General features: G+C 40.8%; 1 protein-coding gene across 4 annotated transcripts in view; it reads right to left on the bottom strand.

The window, feature by feature from the left end:
- ZC3H8 (zinc finger CCCH-type containing 8) overlaps positions 1-21637 on the bottom strand; it is a 36297-nt gene extending 14660 nt beyond the window's left edge. For 2 of the 4 annotated variants that reach the window (XM_061211090.1, XM_061211091.1), the window contains exons 1-3: positions 21455-21637; positions 18517-18613; positions 1052-1289 (exon numbers count right to left, since the gene is read on the bottom strand). In XM_061211090.1, the coding sequence (XP_061067073.1) occupies positions 1052-1289; positions 18517-18613; positions 21455-21534 (415 nt within the window). In that variant the 5' untranslated portion in view covers positions 21535-21637. The remainder of the gene's footprint in view (positions 1-1051; positions 1290-18516; positions 18614-21454) is intronic. The other 2 variants (XM_061211092.1, XM_061211093.1) reach the window with 2 other exon arrangements.
- Positions 21638-22243: the final 606 nt, after the last annotated feature.

Here is a 22243-nt window from a genome sequence, read left to right as displayed (position 1 = left end):
ATCCCAAATTAATTCTTTGTGAAAATATATAAGGTATTATTGGGGAAAAAAACAAGATAATTCATGAAATCAATCTTGCTAGCCATCAGCCAGATCCTTTTGAAGTGTTCAGAGTACAATGGATCTAAGTAGGAACTGCTATAGCACTGTAACAGTAAAACCTTCAAATGTTTTAAATCACCTCATATATGGCTGTCAGATTACTCACTGAAAACATTTTATATATATTAAGTTTATCTACAGATCCATTTTAAATAGAAGAACATTTAAAGAGGGGGAAAAAAATGAGAAGATTAAGAATTTCATTTACAATTGTCATTTATTCTCATATCTGTGGCTTAATTTCATTTTAGTAATCTAAAAGAATATATTTCTGAGTTTAGTCTGATACACTACCATCCCAGACATTAATTAAACCCATTCTTCTTTAGAGGACAGCAAACAGGTATTTCCTGTCCTTCACACACGCTGAGGCCAGGGATTTAGCATTCTCCCTTTCAAAGTAGTCATGTCCTTTGAAAACCCTCCTGCACTCTCCGCTCCTCCCGCAAACTGAGCATTTGTACACCAAGTGACCAGCTCACATTTGGTGTAAAGATCCAGGAAACGGGCTTCCCTGGTGGCACAGTGGTTGGGAGTCTGCCTGCCGATGCGGGGGGCACGGGTTCGGGCCCTGGTCTGGGAGGATCCCGCGTGCTGCGGAGCGGCTGGGCCCGTGAGCCACAACTACTGAGCCTGCGCGTCTGGAGCCTGTGCTCCGCAACAAGAGAGGCCACGATAGTGAGAGGCCCGCGCACCGCGATGAAGAGTGGCCCCCACTTGCCACAACTAGAGAAAGCCCTCGCACAGAAACGAAGACCCAACACAGCCAGAAATAAATAAAATAAATAAATAACCAAATACTTTAAAAAAAAAAAAAAAAAAAAAAGATCCAGGAAACGTGATCTTATCATGAGATAAAATGCACGCGAACCCCTCCCCCCATCCATATATGGACAAATGTGACTGCTTCTCTAGATAACTTTAAATGATAAAATAATTGGACTCTTACCTTTACCTTTCTGGGTATCCTTTGCTCCCTCTTTCTTCACAGATTCTTCAGGAAGCGATAAGGATTGAGTAACATTTGCCATCTCTTTAGCTTGTATATATTGTTGAAGCTCTTTAGCAAAATTATCTTCTGATTCCTGACTGCAGATATCATTATCACTATATACATCATAGTCCTTACTTCTTGATTTTCTACGTTGCAAATTCTTCCGTGATGTAGAGTTTCCAAAGTGCCTAAACTAAGTGAAAATTACATTTTCAATTTTTAAAACCCAGCATGATTCAAAACAATCTGGTTATAAAGAAGAAGCAAAGACTGGCCATGAATTGATCATTGTTGAGGTTGGGAGATGGGTACACAGGGGTTTCATATGCTATTCTTTCCGTTCTTATGTATATGAAATTTTCCAGAATTAAAAAAATATATATATATACATATATATATATCCTTAAAGATGGTTTGAGGGAAGAGTCTGAATTTGTACACTGTGTATACTTTACTGAATTGAAAGGCTAAAGCCGTGGGGGGGTGGGATGAATTGGGAGATTGGGATTGACATATATACACTAATCTGTATAAAATAGATAACTAATGAGAACCTGCTGCATAGCACAGGGAACTCCACTTCATTGTACGGTAGAAACTAACACAACATTGTAAAACAACTATACCCCAATAAAAGAAAAAAAGAAAAGAAAGACTAAAGCCCCATATCTTAATTATTTGATGTAAAGGAACTACAGAATTATAGTTCACATTTTATTTTATTTTATTTTATTTTATTTTATTTTATTTTATTTTATTTTTTTTAGTTCACATTTTATTTCTCCCTTTGCATAGACTATACTTTTAAACAGTTTAATTCAATAGCTCGTCATTTCATAAAAGAACAAGTACACTGTAATGGCCCAATTGAAAATCCGCTATACTAAGTAACATACATCACAGATACCAAAGCCTATTTTTTCCCTATAACCCACAGCATTGGTGGCACAGGATGTGGCAGCAATGATAAGAAGTAAGAAAGAACTGCCCCATTCTCTGTAATTAAGTTAATTTTACTTTCAGAAATAGTCTTCTAACTCTGTTGTTGGAGCTGCCCCAAGGTGACAGCTACAAACACAGGCATCCACTGGAACAGGAATTCAGGTACGGCAGCTGACCCTGAAACAGCCCGAGGTGATCAAAGCAGACAACTTAAAGCACTTTGCATATAAAAATTTCCAAGTACTGGTTACACAGGTGTCTATAGTTGGTGACACAGGTGTATCAAGCCGTGTAATTACAACCAGTACATTTCAATTAAAAAGTTTATTTTTAAAAAGCCCAACTGCCAAAGGGCTCCTATTCTGATCTCAGGAAGAGATGATATGTCTATCATTAAATTGGCCAATTACCCTGCTCCAGAGCTTTTGGGCCTGGTCTCATCTACCCTCACATAACTGATGAAGGCGGCAAAGGAGAATCACAAAATATACTAGGTGGTCCAGTTTAATGGTTTACCTTTGATGGTTAACTTCCAAGCTAGGAGCTGCACCACTGGAGGGTTGACTGTGGCCTAGAAAATGAATTTGCCCCCTGATTAAAGAGTCCGAACAAGCTGAGAAGGTTGCCTAACCTGACAAGGGCTTCACTGTACATCTTATCTTCATTACACCAGACAAGACTACCAACCAATCCAATCTTCAAGCCTCCAAGTTTCTCATCTCCGAGTCCTCAAGAGCACCCTTTTCCAACATACCATGGAACAAACTTGTAAACAGCCTCGGGTCAGGGGTTAGGCCTGGCCTCCTGCTTTTATAAATAACGTTTTGCTGGAACAGTCACACTCATTCATTCATTTATCTATGGCTGCTTAGCTGTGACAGAGACGATATGGCTCACAAAGTCAAAAAGATGCACTTATCTGGTCCTTTATGAAAAAGTTGGCTGACTCCTGTGATAATTATTATGTTTACCTTGGTTTTGGCCTTTAATTTTATTTAGTAGGCACAGGGAGAACCAAAAAATCATTCAATATGCAACAGTTCACAAGAAGTTTAGCTCAATTAAACGTGAGATTCTATTCAGTGCATCTGAATCAAAATATTATGAGGATCCAAATGAGTGATTACGTGTTCTCCCTCCCAGTACTGAAGCAGACCCCTTTTACTACAAGTAGTAACAAAACTGACTTATTTGTATTAAATGAAGAGATGAGATGACTTGGCAACATTATAAAACCAGGACAATCATCAACTATGTTGTTTTACTATAGAGAAGTATTCCTAATTGATATGATTCTTTTCAGAGGGCAACAAAATACACAAGATACAAATGATTGCTTAAATACTTTTCTTCATGCAACTAACTATAAACTCATTGCTTTGATGTCTGTTGTTCTCTATATAATTTAGAAAGTATAAGAACACCATATTATAACTTTTTTATGTTTTATAAAGGAGTCTACATAAAGTATTTTTCTTCTTTTTTAAGTAAAAGATTTTCTTGCATTTGATTCAGGATAGTATATAGCACTCATATGGCCTCCTGAAATTCCACAGAAATAAAAGTACAGAAATATAAAAATTAATAGTCCTAAAATAGTGTGTGTATAGGAGACGGGGAATGTAGTACACTCATTAGGAATTAAGAAAAGTTCAACAAATTCCTGGCAAATTTTTGACAAACAAAAAGCAAGTTATAATTCGGAGGTTGGGCTTAGGGTGCATTGTGAGAAACAGGGCTATAAATGAGAATGAATTAAAATTCTACATAAAAACAAACAAAGCTATTGTAACAAATTATCTCTCCCCACCCACCCCCAACCCAGAATACAATCAAACAAAAATTTACCCTGGGCAGGGGACTTCCCTGGTGGCGCAGTGGTTAAGAACCTGCCTGCTGGGCTTCCCTGGTGGCGCAGTGGTTGAGAATCTGCCTGCCAATGCAGGGGACACGGGTTCGAGCCCTGGTCTGGGAAGATCTCACGTGCCGCGGAGCAACTAGGCCCGTGCTCCACAACTACTGAGCCTGCGAGCCACAACTACTGAGCCCACGTGCCACAACTACTGAGCCTGCGTGCCTAGAGCCCGTGCTCCGCAGCAAGAGAAGCCACCGCGATGAGAAGCCCATGCACCGCAACGAAGAGTAGCCCCCGCTTGCCGCAACTAGAGAAAGCCCGCACGCAGCAACAAAGACCCAACGCAGCCATAAATAAATTTTAAAACTTTACTAAAAAAAAAAAAAAAAAAATTTACCCTGGGCAAAAAGAGAGCTATTCGCTAAAGAAATGTATTAAAATGTCTGATGAACGCCAAGTCTTCTTGTATGGGTACTTCTTGTATGGGTACACCCCAGAGTGAAGTCCTCCATATTCTGACATTTGGGAGCAACTCCCACCAGAAAAACACTCTATCCACTCACCCTATATCAGGGTTCTTAACCTGCTGTTCAGAGATGGCCCCACCCCGCCCTGCCCATGGCCAAGGGTCTACAAATAGAATTCAATGAACTTGGATAGTAATAAAAATCACACATTATTTTCATCAACCTCTAAATTGACATTTGGCATTTTCTTCTGTTTTGAACACCAGCAACAAACCACAGTAGCATTAGCAGCAGCTGCGACTGTCACCACTAGAAATCACAGGCACTTTCATATATTATAGTTATTGCAGACCTCAAAATATCTTTTATATTCATCACTATGTCAAAATTACAATAATTAGACCTAACGCTGGATTTTACTATTTAGTGCATTTATAAAGAGCATATTACTCTTACCACATTTGTTCTTTAATATATTGATAACTGTGTTTCAATAAGATCAATTTCCATTATAATCCAACATATTTTATACACTTAAAAACATTATTATGAGGAGGGGCCCATGGGCTTCACCAGACTGCCAAAGGGGGTGCATGGCACAAAGAAGGTTAAGAACTACTATGCTGCTGGAAACCTACAGATGCACACAGCCCACTCAAGTACTGAATATCCGATCAGGCTTCCCATTTAGAAGAAAGGCCTATGGAGACATAGACCTACCAACAGACCAGCAAAGAACATCCATCAGCTCTCCAGGCCTTTCTTCAATCAAGAGACATAAAGAAAAACAAAAGCAAGTGATGAAATCTAGAGCAGTGGTCATTAAAATATAACCAAGGGCCAAATCTATCCTGCCACCTGTTTTTGTAATGGTCAGCAAGCTAAGAATGGTCTTTACGTTTTTTAAATGGTTGGGGGAAAAAAAATGAAATAACATTTCATGACACATGAGAATTATATACAATTCTAATTTCGGCATCCATAAGGTTTTATCAGAGTACAGCCATGCTCATTCATTTACGTATTACACTGGCTGCTTTCACAGAGCTGAGCAGATGCAAAAGAGACCATAAGTGGCTGTGGCTCTCTCATCACTTTACACTCATGCTCAGCATACCATGAATTTCAGTGACAGGTATAACTTCTTTTTTTTTAATAAATTTATTTATTTATTTTATTTTGGCTGCGTTGGGTCTTCGTTGCTGCGCGCGGGCTTTCTCTAGTTGCTGCGAGCAGGGGCTACTCTTTGTTGCGGTGCGTGGGCTTCTCATTGCGGTGGCTTCTCTTGTTGTGGACCACGGGCTCTAGGCACGCGGGCTTCAGGAGTTGTGGCTCGCGGGCTCTAGAGCACAGGCTCAGTAGTTGTGGCGCACAGGCTTAGTTGCTCCGTGGCATGTGGGGTATTCCCGGACCAGAGCTCGAACCCGTGTCCCCTGCACTGGCAGGCGGATTCTTAACCACTGCGCCACCAGGGAAGACCTGACAGTTATAACTTGACAGCATGTTGAATACGTCACATATCACCAAGTCATGATACTTTTTTGTTTCATTACCAGTGTACACCCACCATGTCAAAACATGAAAAGTAGACTTTGAATGCCATGCATTTAAGACACAGTAAAGTGTGGATTATTTTACTGTCAAATTAGGTGGCAAAGCATTACGGTTATTATACAATGATACTACAGCAGTGCTGAAGGAACACAATATATGTTGACATTATTGACAATATTAAGCATTCATCACAATAATCCCAACTCACAGGAAAGCCATGGTGAGAAAAATTAGAAAATTTAAGCAAAATATCTCATCACAAAATTATTTCCTCACAAAAATCAAAAATGAAAATGAGGCTGCAATCAAAGTAAGTTTCTGAGTGGTTCATTTGTTAGCCAAAGAAAGCTGATGGTGAGTTAATTAAATCATGTTTGATTGCAGCGACTGAAGAACTGTCCAGAGAAAAAGTTGTTTAAGAAAATTGGCCTTTTGGCAACAAGTTTCTCAAAGACGTGAGGAAACTGGGAGAAACTCTGACAACTAAAAAAATAAGACAAATGGTATCAAGTGGTTTTCCTTGGCTCTTGATGAGTTGACAGATGTTACTGACATCGCTCATATCACTGTGCTGTCCAAAGTTAAAACAAGAAGCAAGATCTCCATTCGCACGCAAATTTGCAGTAGATTTATCTCCCAGGCCCAAACTACAGTTCCAGCAGTGTTTTTCAGATTTTAATGTATATGCAAACGAAATCGCTATTTCAAAATCCATTTAACTGTGCAACTGAGGAGTTATCACCTAACCTTCAATTGGAAGTAATTAATCTGCAATGTAATGACATGCTAAAAGACAAATCTCAAGAGAAAAATCTAATAAAGTTTTAAAAATGCCTTCCAAGCAATGAATATACTCAATAACAATCATGCTGGTGAACTGATAAGAGTTTTCTGCAGTACCTGCAGTAAAAAGACATCTTTAAAGATGAAACGTATAGAGTCTAATTACAGATCAGCACTAACAGATGAATGTCTGCAATTCGTTTTGATAGGGAACACTAACTCTGAACTCCAGTTAAACAAATCATTATCCCCAAAAGAAGAATCCCCTCATTCTCACTAGTAAACCTGTACAACAAAAAACTCAATTATTATTATATGTTAAATTTTGTCAATAAAAATGCTGTGGAAATTTGTTTTCTCCCACTTGTTGTATCAGTAGCTACATTCTACCCTCAATTTTGCTTTTGGCTTGCAAAGCCTATCCTTTACAGAAAATATTTACTGACTCCCAATCTAGAGACTAAAACAAAAAAGCAGGAGAAAGAGAAAACCTGATCCAGAAGAAGCAAATACAATTCAAGGAAAAGAAAAGAGCACAAAAATTTTTAAATAAATACACAAAGGTATCAAGATGGTATTATATTTTTAAAAAATGCTAGAAAGCTATAACAACAAAACAGAACAAGAAAGAGCTCTTGATAATTATGATTTATGAAATGAAGATAAACAGAAATAGAGGAAATGTCTTAGAATATAAAGAAAAAAGGCAAAGAGAATAAAAATAAAAGATATTCCTTGTACATGAAGGGTATGAGTAAACAGTCTCACCAAACACTTAAGCACAATGAATGAAAAAAGATTCACAGTCTCTAACAACACCAAGAATAAAGAGAAGACTCTAAAAGCTTCCAGGGAGAACAGGATACTTAACAAAGTAACTAGAATTAGATTGCCAAGACTTCACACTAGCAACACTGGACAGCAGAAGAAAATGGGGCAATAAACTCAAGCCTAATTCTATTTCAGCCAAATTACCTATCAGCTATGAGAATAAAGTCAAGATATTTTCAGAAATGTTACAAGAACTCAAAAGTTTAATTCCATGCATTCCTATGTAACAATGTATGCCAGCTAAATGAGAAAACAAGTTAGAAAATGGTGCTTAAAAAAAAAAGAAAAAGGAAAGGATGTAATTCACAATAGCCTCATCAGACACCTAGCAATAAATCTAACAAAAGGTATATAAGATGGAAGACATCTACAAAGAAAATTATAAAGCACTACTGAGATAAATTAAAGAGGAGTTAAAGACTGGACAATCCAATATTCTAAAGATGTCAATTCTCTCCCAAATGACCTAAAGATTCAATGCATTCCAAAGTGAAAATCCCAACAGGATTTTTTGTGGAACTTGACAAACTCTTTCTAAAGTTTATATGGCAATGCAAAGGGCTAAGAATAGCTGAGACAGTTAAAGAAGAAAAACAACGTGAGAGGACTTGCTTATTTGATATCCAAACTTATTATAATAAAACTGTAATAATCAACACAGTGAGGTCTTGGGGGAAGGGACAGACAAATAAACCAGCAGACGAGAAGAGAGAGTCCAGAAACGGACCCATCCGAACACAAACACTTGATTTTTGACAACAGTGACACTGCAGACTCATGGGGGAAAAGAAAGTGTTTTCCCCCCAATGAATGGTGCTGGAACAATTGGGTATGATAATGAAAAAAAAGTAAAACGAAATTTGTCCCCTATACCTCATAGTATACACAAAAATCAATTCTGGGTGATTATAAATATAAATGGGAAAGAAAAACAACAAAACTTTTAGAAGACACTGTAGGGAAATATTTTTATTACCTCAGGATATTTAAATAAAACATATAAAACATTAACTATAAAGGAACAGATTAATAAACTTGAATACATTAAAATTATAAACCTTTTATCAAAAACTGCCATTGACTGGAAAGAAAGCCGCAAAATGAGCAGATACTTGCAACACATAATCCACAAAGAAGGGGAAAAAAATCCCCTATATCCAGAATAAAGAAAAAAATGAAAAAAAGACTTAAAGTGGCACACAAAAAAAGGCACATCCAAGTTGGACAAACATGAAAAGATGCTCAACAGTAATCAAGAAAATGCAAACTAAATGACAATGAAAATATCTCACCAGATGGCAGAAAATAAGAAAGGTAACAGGAGGGAGGGGCAAGATGGCGGAAGAGTAAGACGCGGAGATCACCTTCCTCCCCACAGATACATGAGAAATACATCTACACGTGGAACTGTTCCTACAGAACACCCACTGAACGCTGGCAGAAGACGTCAGACCTCCCAAAAGGCAAGAAAATCCCCACGTACTTGGGTAGGGCAAAAGAAAAAAGAAATAACAGAGACAAAAGAATAGGGACGGGACCTGCACCAGTGGGAGGGAGCTGTGAAGGAGGAAAGGTTTCCACACACTAGGAAGCCCCTTCGTGGGCAGAGACTGCGGGTAGCAGAGGGGGGAAGCTTCGGAGCCACGGAGGAGAGCGCAGCCACATTGGTGCGGAGGGCAAAGCGGAGATTCCCGCACAGAGGAGCGGTGCCGACCAGCACTCACCAGCCCGAGAGGCTTGTCTGCTCAGCCGCCGGGGCGGGCGGGGCCTGGGAGCTGGGGCTCGGGCTTCGGTGCTGGCCGGGAGGGAGTCCGGGAAAAAGACTGCAGCTGCCAAAGAGGCAAGAGAATTTTTCTTGCCTCTTTGTTTCGCGGCGCGCAAGGAGAGGGGATTCAGAGCGCCGCCTAAACGAGCTCCAGAGACGGGCGCGAGCCGCGGCTATCAGCGCGGATCCCCCAGCAACAGGGACGCAGAGGGAAAAACGGAGAGATTCCCGCACAGAGGCTCGGCGCCGAGCAGCACTCACCAGCCCGAGAGGCTTGTCTGCTCACCCGCCGGGGCGGGCGGGGGCTGGGAGCTGAGGCGCGGGCTTCGGTCGGATCCCAGGGAGAGGACTGGGGTTGGCTGCGTGAACACAGCCTGAAGGGTCTAGCGCACCACAACTAGCCAGGAGGGTGCACGAGAAAAAGTCTGCAGCTGCCGAAGAGGCAGGAGACTTTTTCTTGCCTCTTTGTTTCGCGGCGTGCAAGGAGAGGGGATTCAGAGCGCCACTTAAACGAACTCCAGAGACGGGCGCGAGCCGCGGCTATCAGCGCGGACCCCAGAGACGGGCATGAGACGCTAAGGCTGCTGCTGCCGCCACCAAACAGCCTGTGGGCGAGCACAGGTCATTCTCCACACCGCCCCTCCCGGGAGCCTGTGCAGCCCGCCACGGCCAGGCTCCCGTGATCCGGGGACAACTTCCCCGGGAGAGCGCACGGCGCGCCTCAGGCTGCTGCAACGTCACGCCGGCTTCTGCCGCCGCAGGCTCGCCCCGCCTCCTCCGTACCGCTCCCTCCCCCCTGGCCTGACTGAGCCAGAGCCCCCGAATCAGCTGCTCCTTTAACCCCGTTCTGTCTGGGCGGGGAACAGACGCCCTCAGGGGACCTACATGCAGAGGCGGGTCCAAATCCAAAGCTGAACCCCCGGGAGCTGTACGAACAAAGAAGAGAAAGGGAAATCTCTCCCAGCAGCCTCAGAAGCAGCGGATTAAAGCTCCACAAACAACTTGATGTGCCTGCATCTGTTGAATACCTGAATAGACAACGAATCATCCCAAATTTAGGAGATGGACTTTGGGAGCAGGATATATTAACTTTTCCCCTTTTCCTTTTTTTTGTGAGTGTAGATGTGTATGCTTCTGGGTGAGATTTTGTCTGTATAGCTTTGCTCTCACCGTTAGTCCTAGGGTTAGGTCCGTCCGTTTTTTTTTTTTTTTTTTTTTTTTTTTCCCCCTAATAAATGTTTTCTTAATAATTTTTTCCTTATTTTCTATTTTTAAAAAACTTTTTAATAAGTTTTTTCATATTTTTTATTTTAAAAAATTAAAAAAATTTTTTTCTTAATAAATTTTTTCTAAATAATTTTTTCTTATTTTTAGTATAAAAAATTAATAAATCTATTTTTAAAAATTAAAAAAAATTTTTTTTCTTAATAAATTTACTCTTAATAATTTTTTTTCTTATTTTTTATTATAATTGCTTTATTTTATTTTATTTTATCCTCTTTTTTTTTTTTCTTTCCATTTTTTCTCCCTTTTATTCTGAGCCGTGTGGATGAAAGGCTCTTGGTGCTCCAGCCAGGCATCAGGGCTGTGCCTCTGAGGGGGGAGAGCCAACTTCAGGACACTGGTCCACAAGAGACCTCCCAGCTCCACATAATACCAAACGGCGAAAATCTCTCACAGATCTCCATCTCAACATCAAGACCCAGCTTCACTCAACGACCAGCAAGCTACAGTGCTGGACACCCTATGCCAAACAACTAGCAAGAGAGGAACACAGCCCCATCCATTAACAGAGAGGCTGCCTAAAATCATAATAAGGCCACAGACACCCCAAAACACACCACCAGACGTGGACAAACCCACCAGAAAGACAACATCCAGCCTCATCCACCAGAACACAGGCACTAGTTCCCTCCACCAGGAAACCTACACAACCCACTGAACCAACCTTAGCCACTGGGGACAGATACCAAAAACAACGGGAACTACGAACCTGCAGCCTGTGAAAAGGAGACCCCAAACACAGTAAGATAAGCAAAATGAGAAGACAGAAAAACACACAGCAGATGAAGGAGCAGGGTCAAAACACACCAGACCTAACAAATGAAGAGGAAATAGGTAGTCTACCTGAAAAAGAATTCAGAATAATGATAGTAAGGATGATCCAAAGTCTTGGAAATAGAATAGACAAAATGCAAGAAACATTTAACAAGGACGTAGAAGAACTAAAGAGGAACCAAGAAACGATGACAAGCACAATAAATGAAATTAAAAATACTCTAGATGGGATCAATAGCAGAATAACTGAGGCAGAAGAACGGATAAGTGACCTGGAAGATAAAATGGTGGAAATAACTACTGCAGACCAGAATAAAGAAAAAAGAATGAAAAGAACTGAGGACAGTCTCAGAGACCTCTGGGACAACATTAAATGCACCAACATTCGAATTATAGGGGTCCCAGAAGAAGAAGAGAAAAAGAAAGGGACTGAGAAAATATTTGAAGAGATTATAGTTGAAAACTTCCCTAATATGGGAAAGGAAATAGTTAATCAAGTCCTGGAAGCACAGAGAGTCCCATACAGGATAAATCCAAGGAGAAACACACCAAGACACATATTAATCAAACTATCAAAAATTAAATATAAAGAAAACATATTAAAAGCAGCAAGGGAAAAACAACAGATAACACACAAGGGCATCCCCATAAGGTTAACAGCTGATCTTTCAGCAGAAACTCTGCAAGCCAGAAGGGAGTGGCAGGATATACTTAAAGTGATGAAGGAGAAAAACCTACAACCAAGATTACTCTACCCAGCAAGGATCTCATTCAGATTTGATGGAGAAATTAAAACCTTTACAGACAAGCAAAAGCTGAGAGAGTTCAGCACTACCAAACCAGCTTTACAACAAATGCTAAAGGAACTTCTCTAGGCAAGAAACACAAGAGAAGGAAAACACCTACAATAACAAACCCAGAACATTTAAGAAAATGGGAATAGGAACATACATATCGACAATTACCTTAAATGTAAATGGATTAAATGCTCCCACCAAAAGACACAGACTGGCTGAATGGATACAAAAACAAGACCCATATATATGCTGTCTACAAGAGACCCACTTCAGACCTAGAGACACATACAGACTGAAAGTGAGGGGATGGAAAAAGATATTCCATGCAAATGGAAATCAAAAGAAAGCTGGAGTAGCAATTCTCATATCAGACAAAATAGACTTTAAAATAAAGACTATTACAAGAGACAAAGACGGACACTATATAATGATCAAGGGATCGATCCAAGAGGAAGGTATAACAATTGTAAATATTTATGCACCCAACATAGGAGCACCTCAATACATAAGGCAAATACTAACAGCCATACAAGGGGAAATCGACAGTAACACAATCATAGTAGGGGACTTTAACACCCCACTTTCACCAATGGACAGATCATCCAAAATGAAAATAAATAAGGAAACACAAGCTTTAAATGATACATTAAACAAGATGGACTTAATTGATATTTATAGGACATTCCACCCAAAAACAACAGAATACACATTTTTCTCAAGTGCTCATGGAACATTCTCCAGGATAGATCATATCTTGGGTCACAAATCAAGCCTTGGTAAATTTAAAAAAATTGAAATCGTATCAAGTATCTTTTCCGACCACAACGCTATGAGACTAGATATCAATTACAGGAAAAGATCTGTAAAAAATACAAACACATGGAGGCTACACAATACACTACTTAATAACGAAGTGATCACTGAAGAAATCAAAGGGGAAATCAAAAAATACCTAGAAACAAATGACAATGGAGACACGACGATCCAAAACCTATGGGATGCAGCAAAAGCAGTTCTAAGAGGGAAGTTTATAGCAATACAAGCCTACATCAAGAAACAGGAAACATCTCGAATAAACAACCTAACCTTGCACCTAAAGCAATTAGAGAAAGAAGAACAAAAAAACCCCAAAGCTAGCAGAAGGAAAGAAATCATAAAGATCAGATCAGAAATAAATGAAAAAGAAATGAAGGAAACAATAGCAAAAAATCAATGAAACTAAAAGCTGGTTCTTTGAGAAGATAAACAAAATTGATAAACCATTAGCCAGACTCATCAAGAGAAAAAAGGAGAAGACTCAAATTAATAGAATTAGAAATGAAAAAGGAGAAGTAACCACTGACACTGCAGAAATACAAACGATCATAAGAGATTACTACAAGCAACTCTATGCTAATAAAATGGACAACCTGGAAGAAATGACAGATTCTTAGAAATGCACAACCTGCCGAGACTGAACCAGGAAGAAATAGAAAATATGAACAGACCAATCACAAGCACTGAAATTGAAACTGTGATTAAAAATCTTCCAACACACAAAAGCCCAGGACCAGATGGCTTCACAGGCGAATTCTATCAAACATTTAGAGAAGAGCTAACACCTATCCTTCTCAAACTCTTCCAAAATATTGCAGAGGGAGGAACACTCCCCAACTCATTCTACGAGGCCACCATCACCCTGATACCAAAACCAGGCAAAGATGTCACAAAGAAAGAAAACTACAGGCCAATATCACTGATGAACATAGATGCAAAAATCCTCAACAAAATACTAGCAAACAGAATCCAACAGCACATTAAAAGGATCATACACCATGATCAAGTGGGGTTTATTCCAGGAATGCAAGGATTCTTCAATATACGCAAATCAATCAACGTGATACATCATATTAACAAATTGAAGGAGAAAAACCATATGATCATCTCAATAGATGCAGAGAAAGCTTTCGACAAAATTCAACACCCATTTATGATAAAAGTCCTGCAGAAAGTAGGCATAGAGGGAACTTTCCTCAACATAATAAAGGCCGTATATGACAAACCCACAGCCAACATTGTCCTCAATGGTGAAAAACTGAAACCATTTCCACTAAGATCAGGAACAAGACAAGGTTGCCCACTCTCACCACTATTATTCAACATAGTTTTGGAAGTGTTAGCCACAGCAATCAGAGACGAAAAAGAAATAAAAGGAATCCAAATCGGAAAAGAAGAAGTAAAGCTGTCACTGTTTGCAGATGACATGATACTATACATAGAGAATCCAAAAGATGCTACCAGAAAACTACTAGAGCTAATCAATGAATTTGGTAAAGTAGCAGGATACAAAATTAATGCACAGAAATCTCTTGCATTCCTGTATACTAATGATGAAAAATCTGAAAGTGAAATTAAGAAAACACTCCCGTTTACCATTGCAACAAAAAGAATAAAATACCTAGGAATAAACCTACCTAAGGAGACAAAAGACCTGTATGCAGAAAATTATAGGACACTGATGAAAGAAATTAAAGATGATACAAATAGATGGAGAGATATACCATGTTCTTGGATTGGAAGAATAAACATTGTGAAAATGACTCTGCTACCCAAAGCAATCTACAGATTCAATGCAATCCCTATCAAACTACCACTGGCATTTTTCACAGAACTAGAACAAAAAATTTCACAATTTGTATGGAAACACAAAAGACCCCGAATAGCCAAAGCAATCTTGAGAACGAAAAATGGAGCTGGAGGAATCAGGCTCCCTGACTTCAGACTATATTACAAAGCTACAGTAATCAAGACAGTTTGGTACTGGCACAAAAACAGAAATATAGATCAATGGAACAGGATAGAAAGCCCAGAGATAAGCCCACGCACATATGGTCACCTTATCTTTGATAAAGGAGGCAAGCATATACAGTGGAGAAAAGACAGCCTCTTCAATAAGTGGTGCTGGGAAAATTGGACAGGTACATGTAAAAGTATGAAATTAGAACACTCCCTAACACCATACACAAAAATAAACTCAAAATGGATTAAAGACCTAAGTGTAAGGCCAGACACTATCAAACTCTTAGAGGAAAACATAGGCAGAACACTGTATGACATAAGTCACAGCAAGATCCTTTTTGACCCAGGTCCTAGAGAAATGGAAATAAAAACACAAATAAACAAATGGGACCTAATGAAACTTAAAAGCTTTTGCACAGCAAAGGAAACCATAAACAAGACCAAAAGACAACCCTCAGAATGGGAGAAAATATTTGCAAATGAAGCAACGGACAAAGGATTAATCTCCAAGATTTACAAGCAGCTCATGCAGCTCAATAACAAAAAAACAAACAACCCAATCCAAAAATGGGCAGAAGACCTAAATAGACATTTCTCCAAAGAAGAGATACAGATTGCCAACAGACACATGAAAGAATGCTCAACATCATTAATCATTAGAGAAATGCAAATCAAAACTACAATGAGGTATCATCTCACACCGGTCAGAATGGCCATCATCAAAAAATCTAGAAACAATAAATGCTGGGAGAGGGTGTGGAGAAAAGGGAACACTCTTGCACTGTTGGTGGGAATGTAAATTGATACAGCCACTATGGAGAACAGTGTGGAGGTTCCTTAAAAAACTAAAAATAGAACTACCATATGACCCAGCAATCCCACTACTGGGCATATACCCTGAGAAAACCATAATTCAGAAAGAGTCATGTACCAAAATATTCATTGCAGCTCTGTTTACAATAGCCAGGACATGGAAGCAACCTAGGTGTCCATCATCGGATGAATGGATAAAGAAGATGTGGCACATATATACAATGGAATATTACTCAGCCATAAAAAGAAATGAAATGGAGGTGTTTGTAATGAGGTGGATGGAGTTAGAGTCTGTCATACAGAGTGAAGTAAGTCAGAAAGAGAAAAACAAATACAGTATGCTAACACATATATATGGAATCTAAGGGAAAAAAAAAAAAGAGGTCATGAAGAACCTAGTGGCAAGATGGGAATAAAGACACAGACCTACTAGAGAATGGACTTGAGGATATGGGGAGGGGGAGGGGTGAGATGTGACAGGGTGAGAGAGTGTCATGGACATATATACACTACCAAATGTAAAACAGATAACTAGTGGGAAGCAGCCGCATAGCACAGGGAGATCAGCTCGGTGCTTTGTGACCACCTAGAGGGGTGGGATAGGGAGGGTGGGAGGGAGGGAGATGCAAGAGGGAAGAGATATGGCAACATATGTATATGTGTAACTGATTCACTTTGTTGTAAAGCAGAAGCTAGCACACCATTGTAAAGCAATTATACTTCAATAAAGATGTTTAAAAAATAAAAAAAAATAAAAAAAAAAAAAAAAAAGAAAGGTAACAAATACCAAGTGAGCAGCAGTAGAAACACAGCCTCTTACACACTGCCTTTGGGAATAAAAACCAGTAGAACCACTCTGGAATACAGTTTGGCATCACGGTAAAGGGAAAGATGCTTGTACTCTAAGACCCAGCAGTTCCACTCCTAGGTAAATGTAGAGTAGATGTGCAGCAGGATACAAGTAAGAGACGTAGCAGCATTGCCCATAACCCCCAAAACTGGACATGAGACCAAATGTCTACCAACACCAGAACCTAGTATATTCAAATAATGGAATGCTATGCAGCTAAGAAAATGAACACATCAGTATACGCCACTTGTGTATACTATGTATATACTACATGTATATGTCGTGTATACTATGAATCTTATAAATAGAACGGTGAGAAAAAGAAGACAGCAAAGAGCATGTACGACACTATTCTATTTCTATAAAGTGCAAAAACAGGCAAGAGAAAACTGCATTCTGAAGGGTGACAGCATTAGTAGTAAAACTGTAAAGAACAAGGAAGTGATCAGTACACAAGTTCGGATAGTAGTTACCTCCAGGAGGAGAAAAGGGAATACAACTGAAAAAGGAGGCATCAGAGGCACTGTGGGTAAAGCTTTCTTGACTTGCATAGTGTTTACTTGGGTGTTCTCTTTTTAATTAGCTGTGATACTATACATTTATGTTTTACACACTCATAAGTAAAGAGCCTGGCCTGGAGTAAGCCTACTTAGAAATAATCTAGGTATCCATCTCCTCACAGTATTGTTTCTGGGAAACTCCTTAAGATAATCATAGAAGGTTGTAGCTGCCCATCTCCTGTATGGTGTTACACATGGACTGGGGAACTTTAAGTGGGCATGAAAGACTGGGACCTACATGACTAAAATAGCATAAAAAAGGTGTGGGAAACCCAAACTGCAGTTTCTTGGTGTCAACCACAGCTCTCGTCCACAGCAGCCATATATGCCCCAAAGGGCAAAAGAAGTTATGTACTTGGGTAGCTGAGAGGCTTCCTGAGGAGATGAAGATGCTGTACCTGCTGGATTTTCTGTCCTGTATCCTTTTATAAAGCTGAGTATAAGAATATCATATTAAAGCCCATGTGTGTCTTGTGAGTCTCATTGCCAATTTGAACCCATTCTTTTGCAGTGCGTTAACATTCACAATAAAAAAAAGTTCAAAAAAGAGAAAAAGCAAGAAAGGAGCAGATATTGGCTTTGCTGTGGGTTGACTGTGTCCTCCCCAAATTCTTATGTTGAAGTCCTAACCCCTAGTACCTTAGAATGTGACCTCATTTGGAAATAGGGCCATTATATGTATAATTAGTTAAGATGAGGTCATTAGGGTGGGCTTTAATCCAATATGGCTGGTGTCCTTATAGAAGTGGGAAATTTAGACACAGACGTATTCACACAGGGAGAATGCCCTTCAAACATGAAGGTAAAGATCAAGATGATGCTTCTGGAAGCCAAGCCAAGGAAGACCAAAGATTGCCAGCAAACCAACCAGAAGCTAGGGTAGAGGCATGGAACAGATTCTTCCTCACAGCTGTCAGAAGGAACCAACCCTCCTGACAGCTTGCTCTTGGACTTCTAGCCTCAAGAAACACAAGACAATAAATTTCTGTTGTTTAAATCACCCAGTATGAGGTACTTTGTTATGGCAGTCCTAGCAACTGAATACAAGCTTCAAGCTATAAATCACTAAGGTTAAGTTAGCAAATCAAAATTTTTTATCTAATTTGAAAAGAAAGAAGTTTTTGAAACCGTTAACAACCATTTCAAAGATAGGGGAAACCACAATAAAGACAATGCACTAAAAACAGGTCATGTTAAACAACAACAAAGTTCTTAAATGATAAATTTTTTTAAAGTATAACAACAAGGTTTCCTTTGATATAAGTAACCTGGTCTCAAATGCTAACTAAAAGGAGACAAATAGGATCCCTAATCAAATTCTCACATCCATTTCTGTCTGTTTTTTCAATACACCAACTTAATCTTACTTTTTTGGAAATCTGCTCACACTTCAGTTTTACTTTCCATTTTATTTTCTCTTCTCGTGTTTCTTCAACTTCTGTATCATCTATTTCACCATCGATTCTGCAGCAAAAATATCAAATAACACAAAAGGGTTTTTCAACCTGAAAAGGGTTCATACCACAACATTAAAATTCACTGCTTTGGTTTACCTTCAACTTGCCCTCAAAGAAATTCCAAATTCAAAATCTACCCCGAATATTCCAGAGAAATAAGGTACAAAATTATGATGAGTAGTAAAGGTCAACATATGTTTATGAGTAAACCGCAAAGCTGAAACTTTATATTACATAACCTTAATGTTCAACTATTAGTAGCTATATAAATCATTCATTCATTCAACAAATACTGAGTATCCACCATACACCAGGCTCTGGACCTTAAATCCTGGAATACAACAATGAAAAAGACCTTGTTCCTGCCTTCTAAGAACTTTCTATCTACTTGGGAGAAAAAAAGAAAGCAACTTCAGTATGGTGTGCTAAGTATCAGTGCATACATGAGGAACACTTAACCTAGATTTGGGGGCCAAAAGTTTTCCTAACCTAAAAGATATGTAAGAATTAAAAACAAAGAGGAATGTCAGGGAGAAGAGTATTTCAGGTAGAATGCAGGGTGCCTTCCGAGGTCAGGAGAGAACTAAACTTATATTCAAGTGGGAAGATGAAAAAGAAAAGTTGTTTTCAGGGTCATTAGGACTGAGAAGCTGAACATGCATAGATACCATCTGAGATGACTACTTGAGGTTATTCCAGCAAAACTAAAAATAAACCTAAGAAAGATGAAGATGGGAAATAAAAGAAACAAACAAGTCAATAAAATGTACAGGTAAATCTAAATAATGGTTGATGCTATAGACACAGAAGTCTGAAGACAACTGTGTCTCAGCAAGTAGTGACCAAGAGATAAAAGCTTAAGATCTGAGTGGCACGCCAGATAAAGGCAAGGACTAGGCAATGTGTATGTTCTCAAAAGAACACGTTGCGAGTGGAAAGGCACTGCTAGCACTGGAATGTGAAGAGTGGTTTTGTGCTTCTTTCAGTTACAGGAGGAGCTCAGGCTTCACAGCCTCATCCAATCCAACAGTTTACTACGCCGATCTGTCCCTAGTCAGAGCTTCAGTCACGTCCATCAGACGAGAGACCAAGGTGTGCGCCTTCTACAGAGGCCATCGTTACAAGAGCCAATAAACCAAATGCTGTGACTTTCACTGTTCTGGTTTTCAGTAATGAATCATCTTATGGAGCAGGAAGCAACCTCTCCTTAGGCAGAGCAATAATGACCACAGCAGCAGTAACGGCAGCAGCTGACTCTTGCATTACGCTGACTCTGCGCCAGGCGCTGTTCCATGCACATTACACACATCACAACAGCCCTATGACATATACACTATGGTTTAAAAGCCCATTTTACAGATGAGAAACCGGAACACGGAAGGCTTATGTAACCTGCTTCAAACCTAGCAAATGGTGGAGCTGAGATTTGAGTCCAGGCAGGCAGAGCCAACTTCCTATTCAAAATATGCACCTGGATATCTACTGGACAAAATCTTAATATATCCAAAACTGAACTTTTTTTTTGGCCGCGCTGCAGGGCTTGCGGGATCTTAGTTCCCAGACCAGGGATTGAACCTGCACCACGGCAGTGAAAGCGCCGAGTCCTAACCACTGGACCGCCAGGCAACTCCCCAAAACTGAACTCTTGATCTAATCCTCCTGCAATCTGAAACAGCAACTCCAACCTTCTAATGATACAGACCAAAAACCTTGAAGTTGACCTTAACTCCTCTCTCAGATTGCCCATCCAATCTGTGAGAAAATAGTTTATCTTCCAAATATATCCTTACCTGACCACTTCTTGTTGCTAAAACTACGATCCAAGCTACTCTGGCCCCCCCTCCGTTCTACTCTCCACATAACCAGATGGTCCTGCTAATATGTCACTCTCGGCTAAAAACCCTCCAAGACCTCTCACCTCACTCAGGGTAGGAGCCAGAGTCCTTACTACGGCACCTACAAGTCCCTACACAAGCTGCCTCCCCCTCCGCCCCCCATCCCAATACCTCTCGAGTTCCTCTCTTCCAGCCCCACTATTCTTACTCCACGCCAACTGTCCTTCTGGCCACTTCGCTCCCAACACCCCATCACAGCTAGCTCACTCCACCTCAGGACCTTTATATGGAATACTCTTCCCACTAGATAATCAATCTCTCTCACCTCCTTCAGGTCCCTACTCAAATATTAATTATCCATGTTATTAGTGAGGCTTTCCTTACCTCCCATCCTTAAAAGATCTACCTCCTCCCTACCATCCCATCCTCTCTTCCCTCCCTAACCTGCTTCCATTTTCTCCGTGGCAGTCTCAGTGCCTTTTTCAACCTAAAGGAAATAGTATATCCCAATGGACTTCGCTGCTCTATTATGGTCTGTAGGATCTTTCGATGTAAATCAGGAGACTCCTTATCCTTCACCGCACGTCTTTTCTACCCAAAAGCGCCTAGCACGTGCAGTGAGAATGACAAATGATCTCCGTCCCCTAGGAGCTGACTGCCTGCAAGTGCAAAGCGCTATGGGGCCGCAGGCGGGTTCCCACCCGGCCGGAGGGGCCGGGGCGCAGAGAAAGGGGAGCATCCCGGGCCTCCCTCGCCGCCTGGGCCCCGCCGCTCCCCCCGGCCCAGGCTCCCGGCACCGCTGGCTCCGGCGGCCTATGAACCGGGCCCCATCCCCGGCTTCTAACCCCTGCCCCGGAACGACCTGTGGACGCCCGGCCGTCGCACCGGCCCGGCCGGCCCGATGCGCTCCCCTTGGGACCTGGCGGCCCTGCCCGCGCAGCCTCCCGAAGGAACAAAGGGGCGGAACCTAACTGCATCCCCTGCGTTCAAAGCATGAAAAGACCGGGGGTCACCTTTGGTCAGAGTCCGTGGCGGACTTCTTGCCGAGAGCCGGGTTGGGGGGTTTGGAGAAAAGATTCTCAAAATCCATCATTCTCGTCAGAGCCGAGCAGCTACCGACGAACAGGCACGGCGTGAGGAGAGCGCCGCGCACCACGAGGAGGACGCCGCTCACCACGGGCAGGGCGCCCCGTGCATGCGCTTTTCCGTCCCCGGCTCTGCGCACGCCCGCTCTCGCCCCCGCCCCCGCGGCCCTGCGCAGGCGCCGTTCTCCTTCCGGCCGTTTGCGTGTATGCTTCTCGACACGTTATCTCAAGTATCTAGTAGAATTTTAAAACTTAGTCCTCCTTTATTTCCCTTTAGTGAAAACTCTTCGATCGAAGTCACGGTGTTTCTAAGGCATGGTAGCTGACGTTTATTTGAGCGCTCACTTTGTACCAGGCATCATTTCACATTTTCGCTCACCTAATCTTAACAACAGCCCTTTAAGAAATACACTGTTACCTCCCAGGTTTTCAGATGAGTAACCAGAGCGGTGGACTGATTTTGCGACTTGCAGACTCTTTACAATATAATGAGATTAAAATAAAGATGACTTTAAGGCCGAAAAGTCCACTGAAAGTACCACGTGCTAAGAGAAATGGGTGAAGGGGGTCCAAAGGTTAAAAAAAAAAATTGATTTAAATTAATAAATAAGTAGATAGGTAAAATGTTTTTAAAAGACGTCCAGACTTTAGGAGTGGGGTCCGGGCATCAGCGGGTTTTGGGCAGTTCCCTAGGTGATTCCAAGGTTGAACCTGGGC

The sequence above is a fragment of the Eubalaena glacialis genome, chromosome 14 (genome assembly GCF_028564815.1).
Source record: "Eubalaena glacialis isolate mEubGla1 chromosome 14, mEubGla1.1.hap2.+ XY, whole genome shotgun sequence".
Classification (NCBI taxonomy): Eukaryota; Metazoa; Chordata; class Mammalia; order Artiodactyla; family Balaenidae; genus Eubalaena; species Eubalaena glacialis.
Note: the sequence above shows the minus strand (reverse complement) of the source record. Positions and strands in the feature narration are given on the sequence as shown.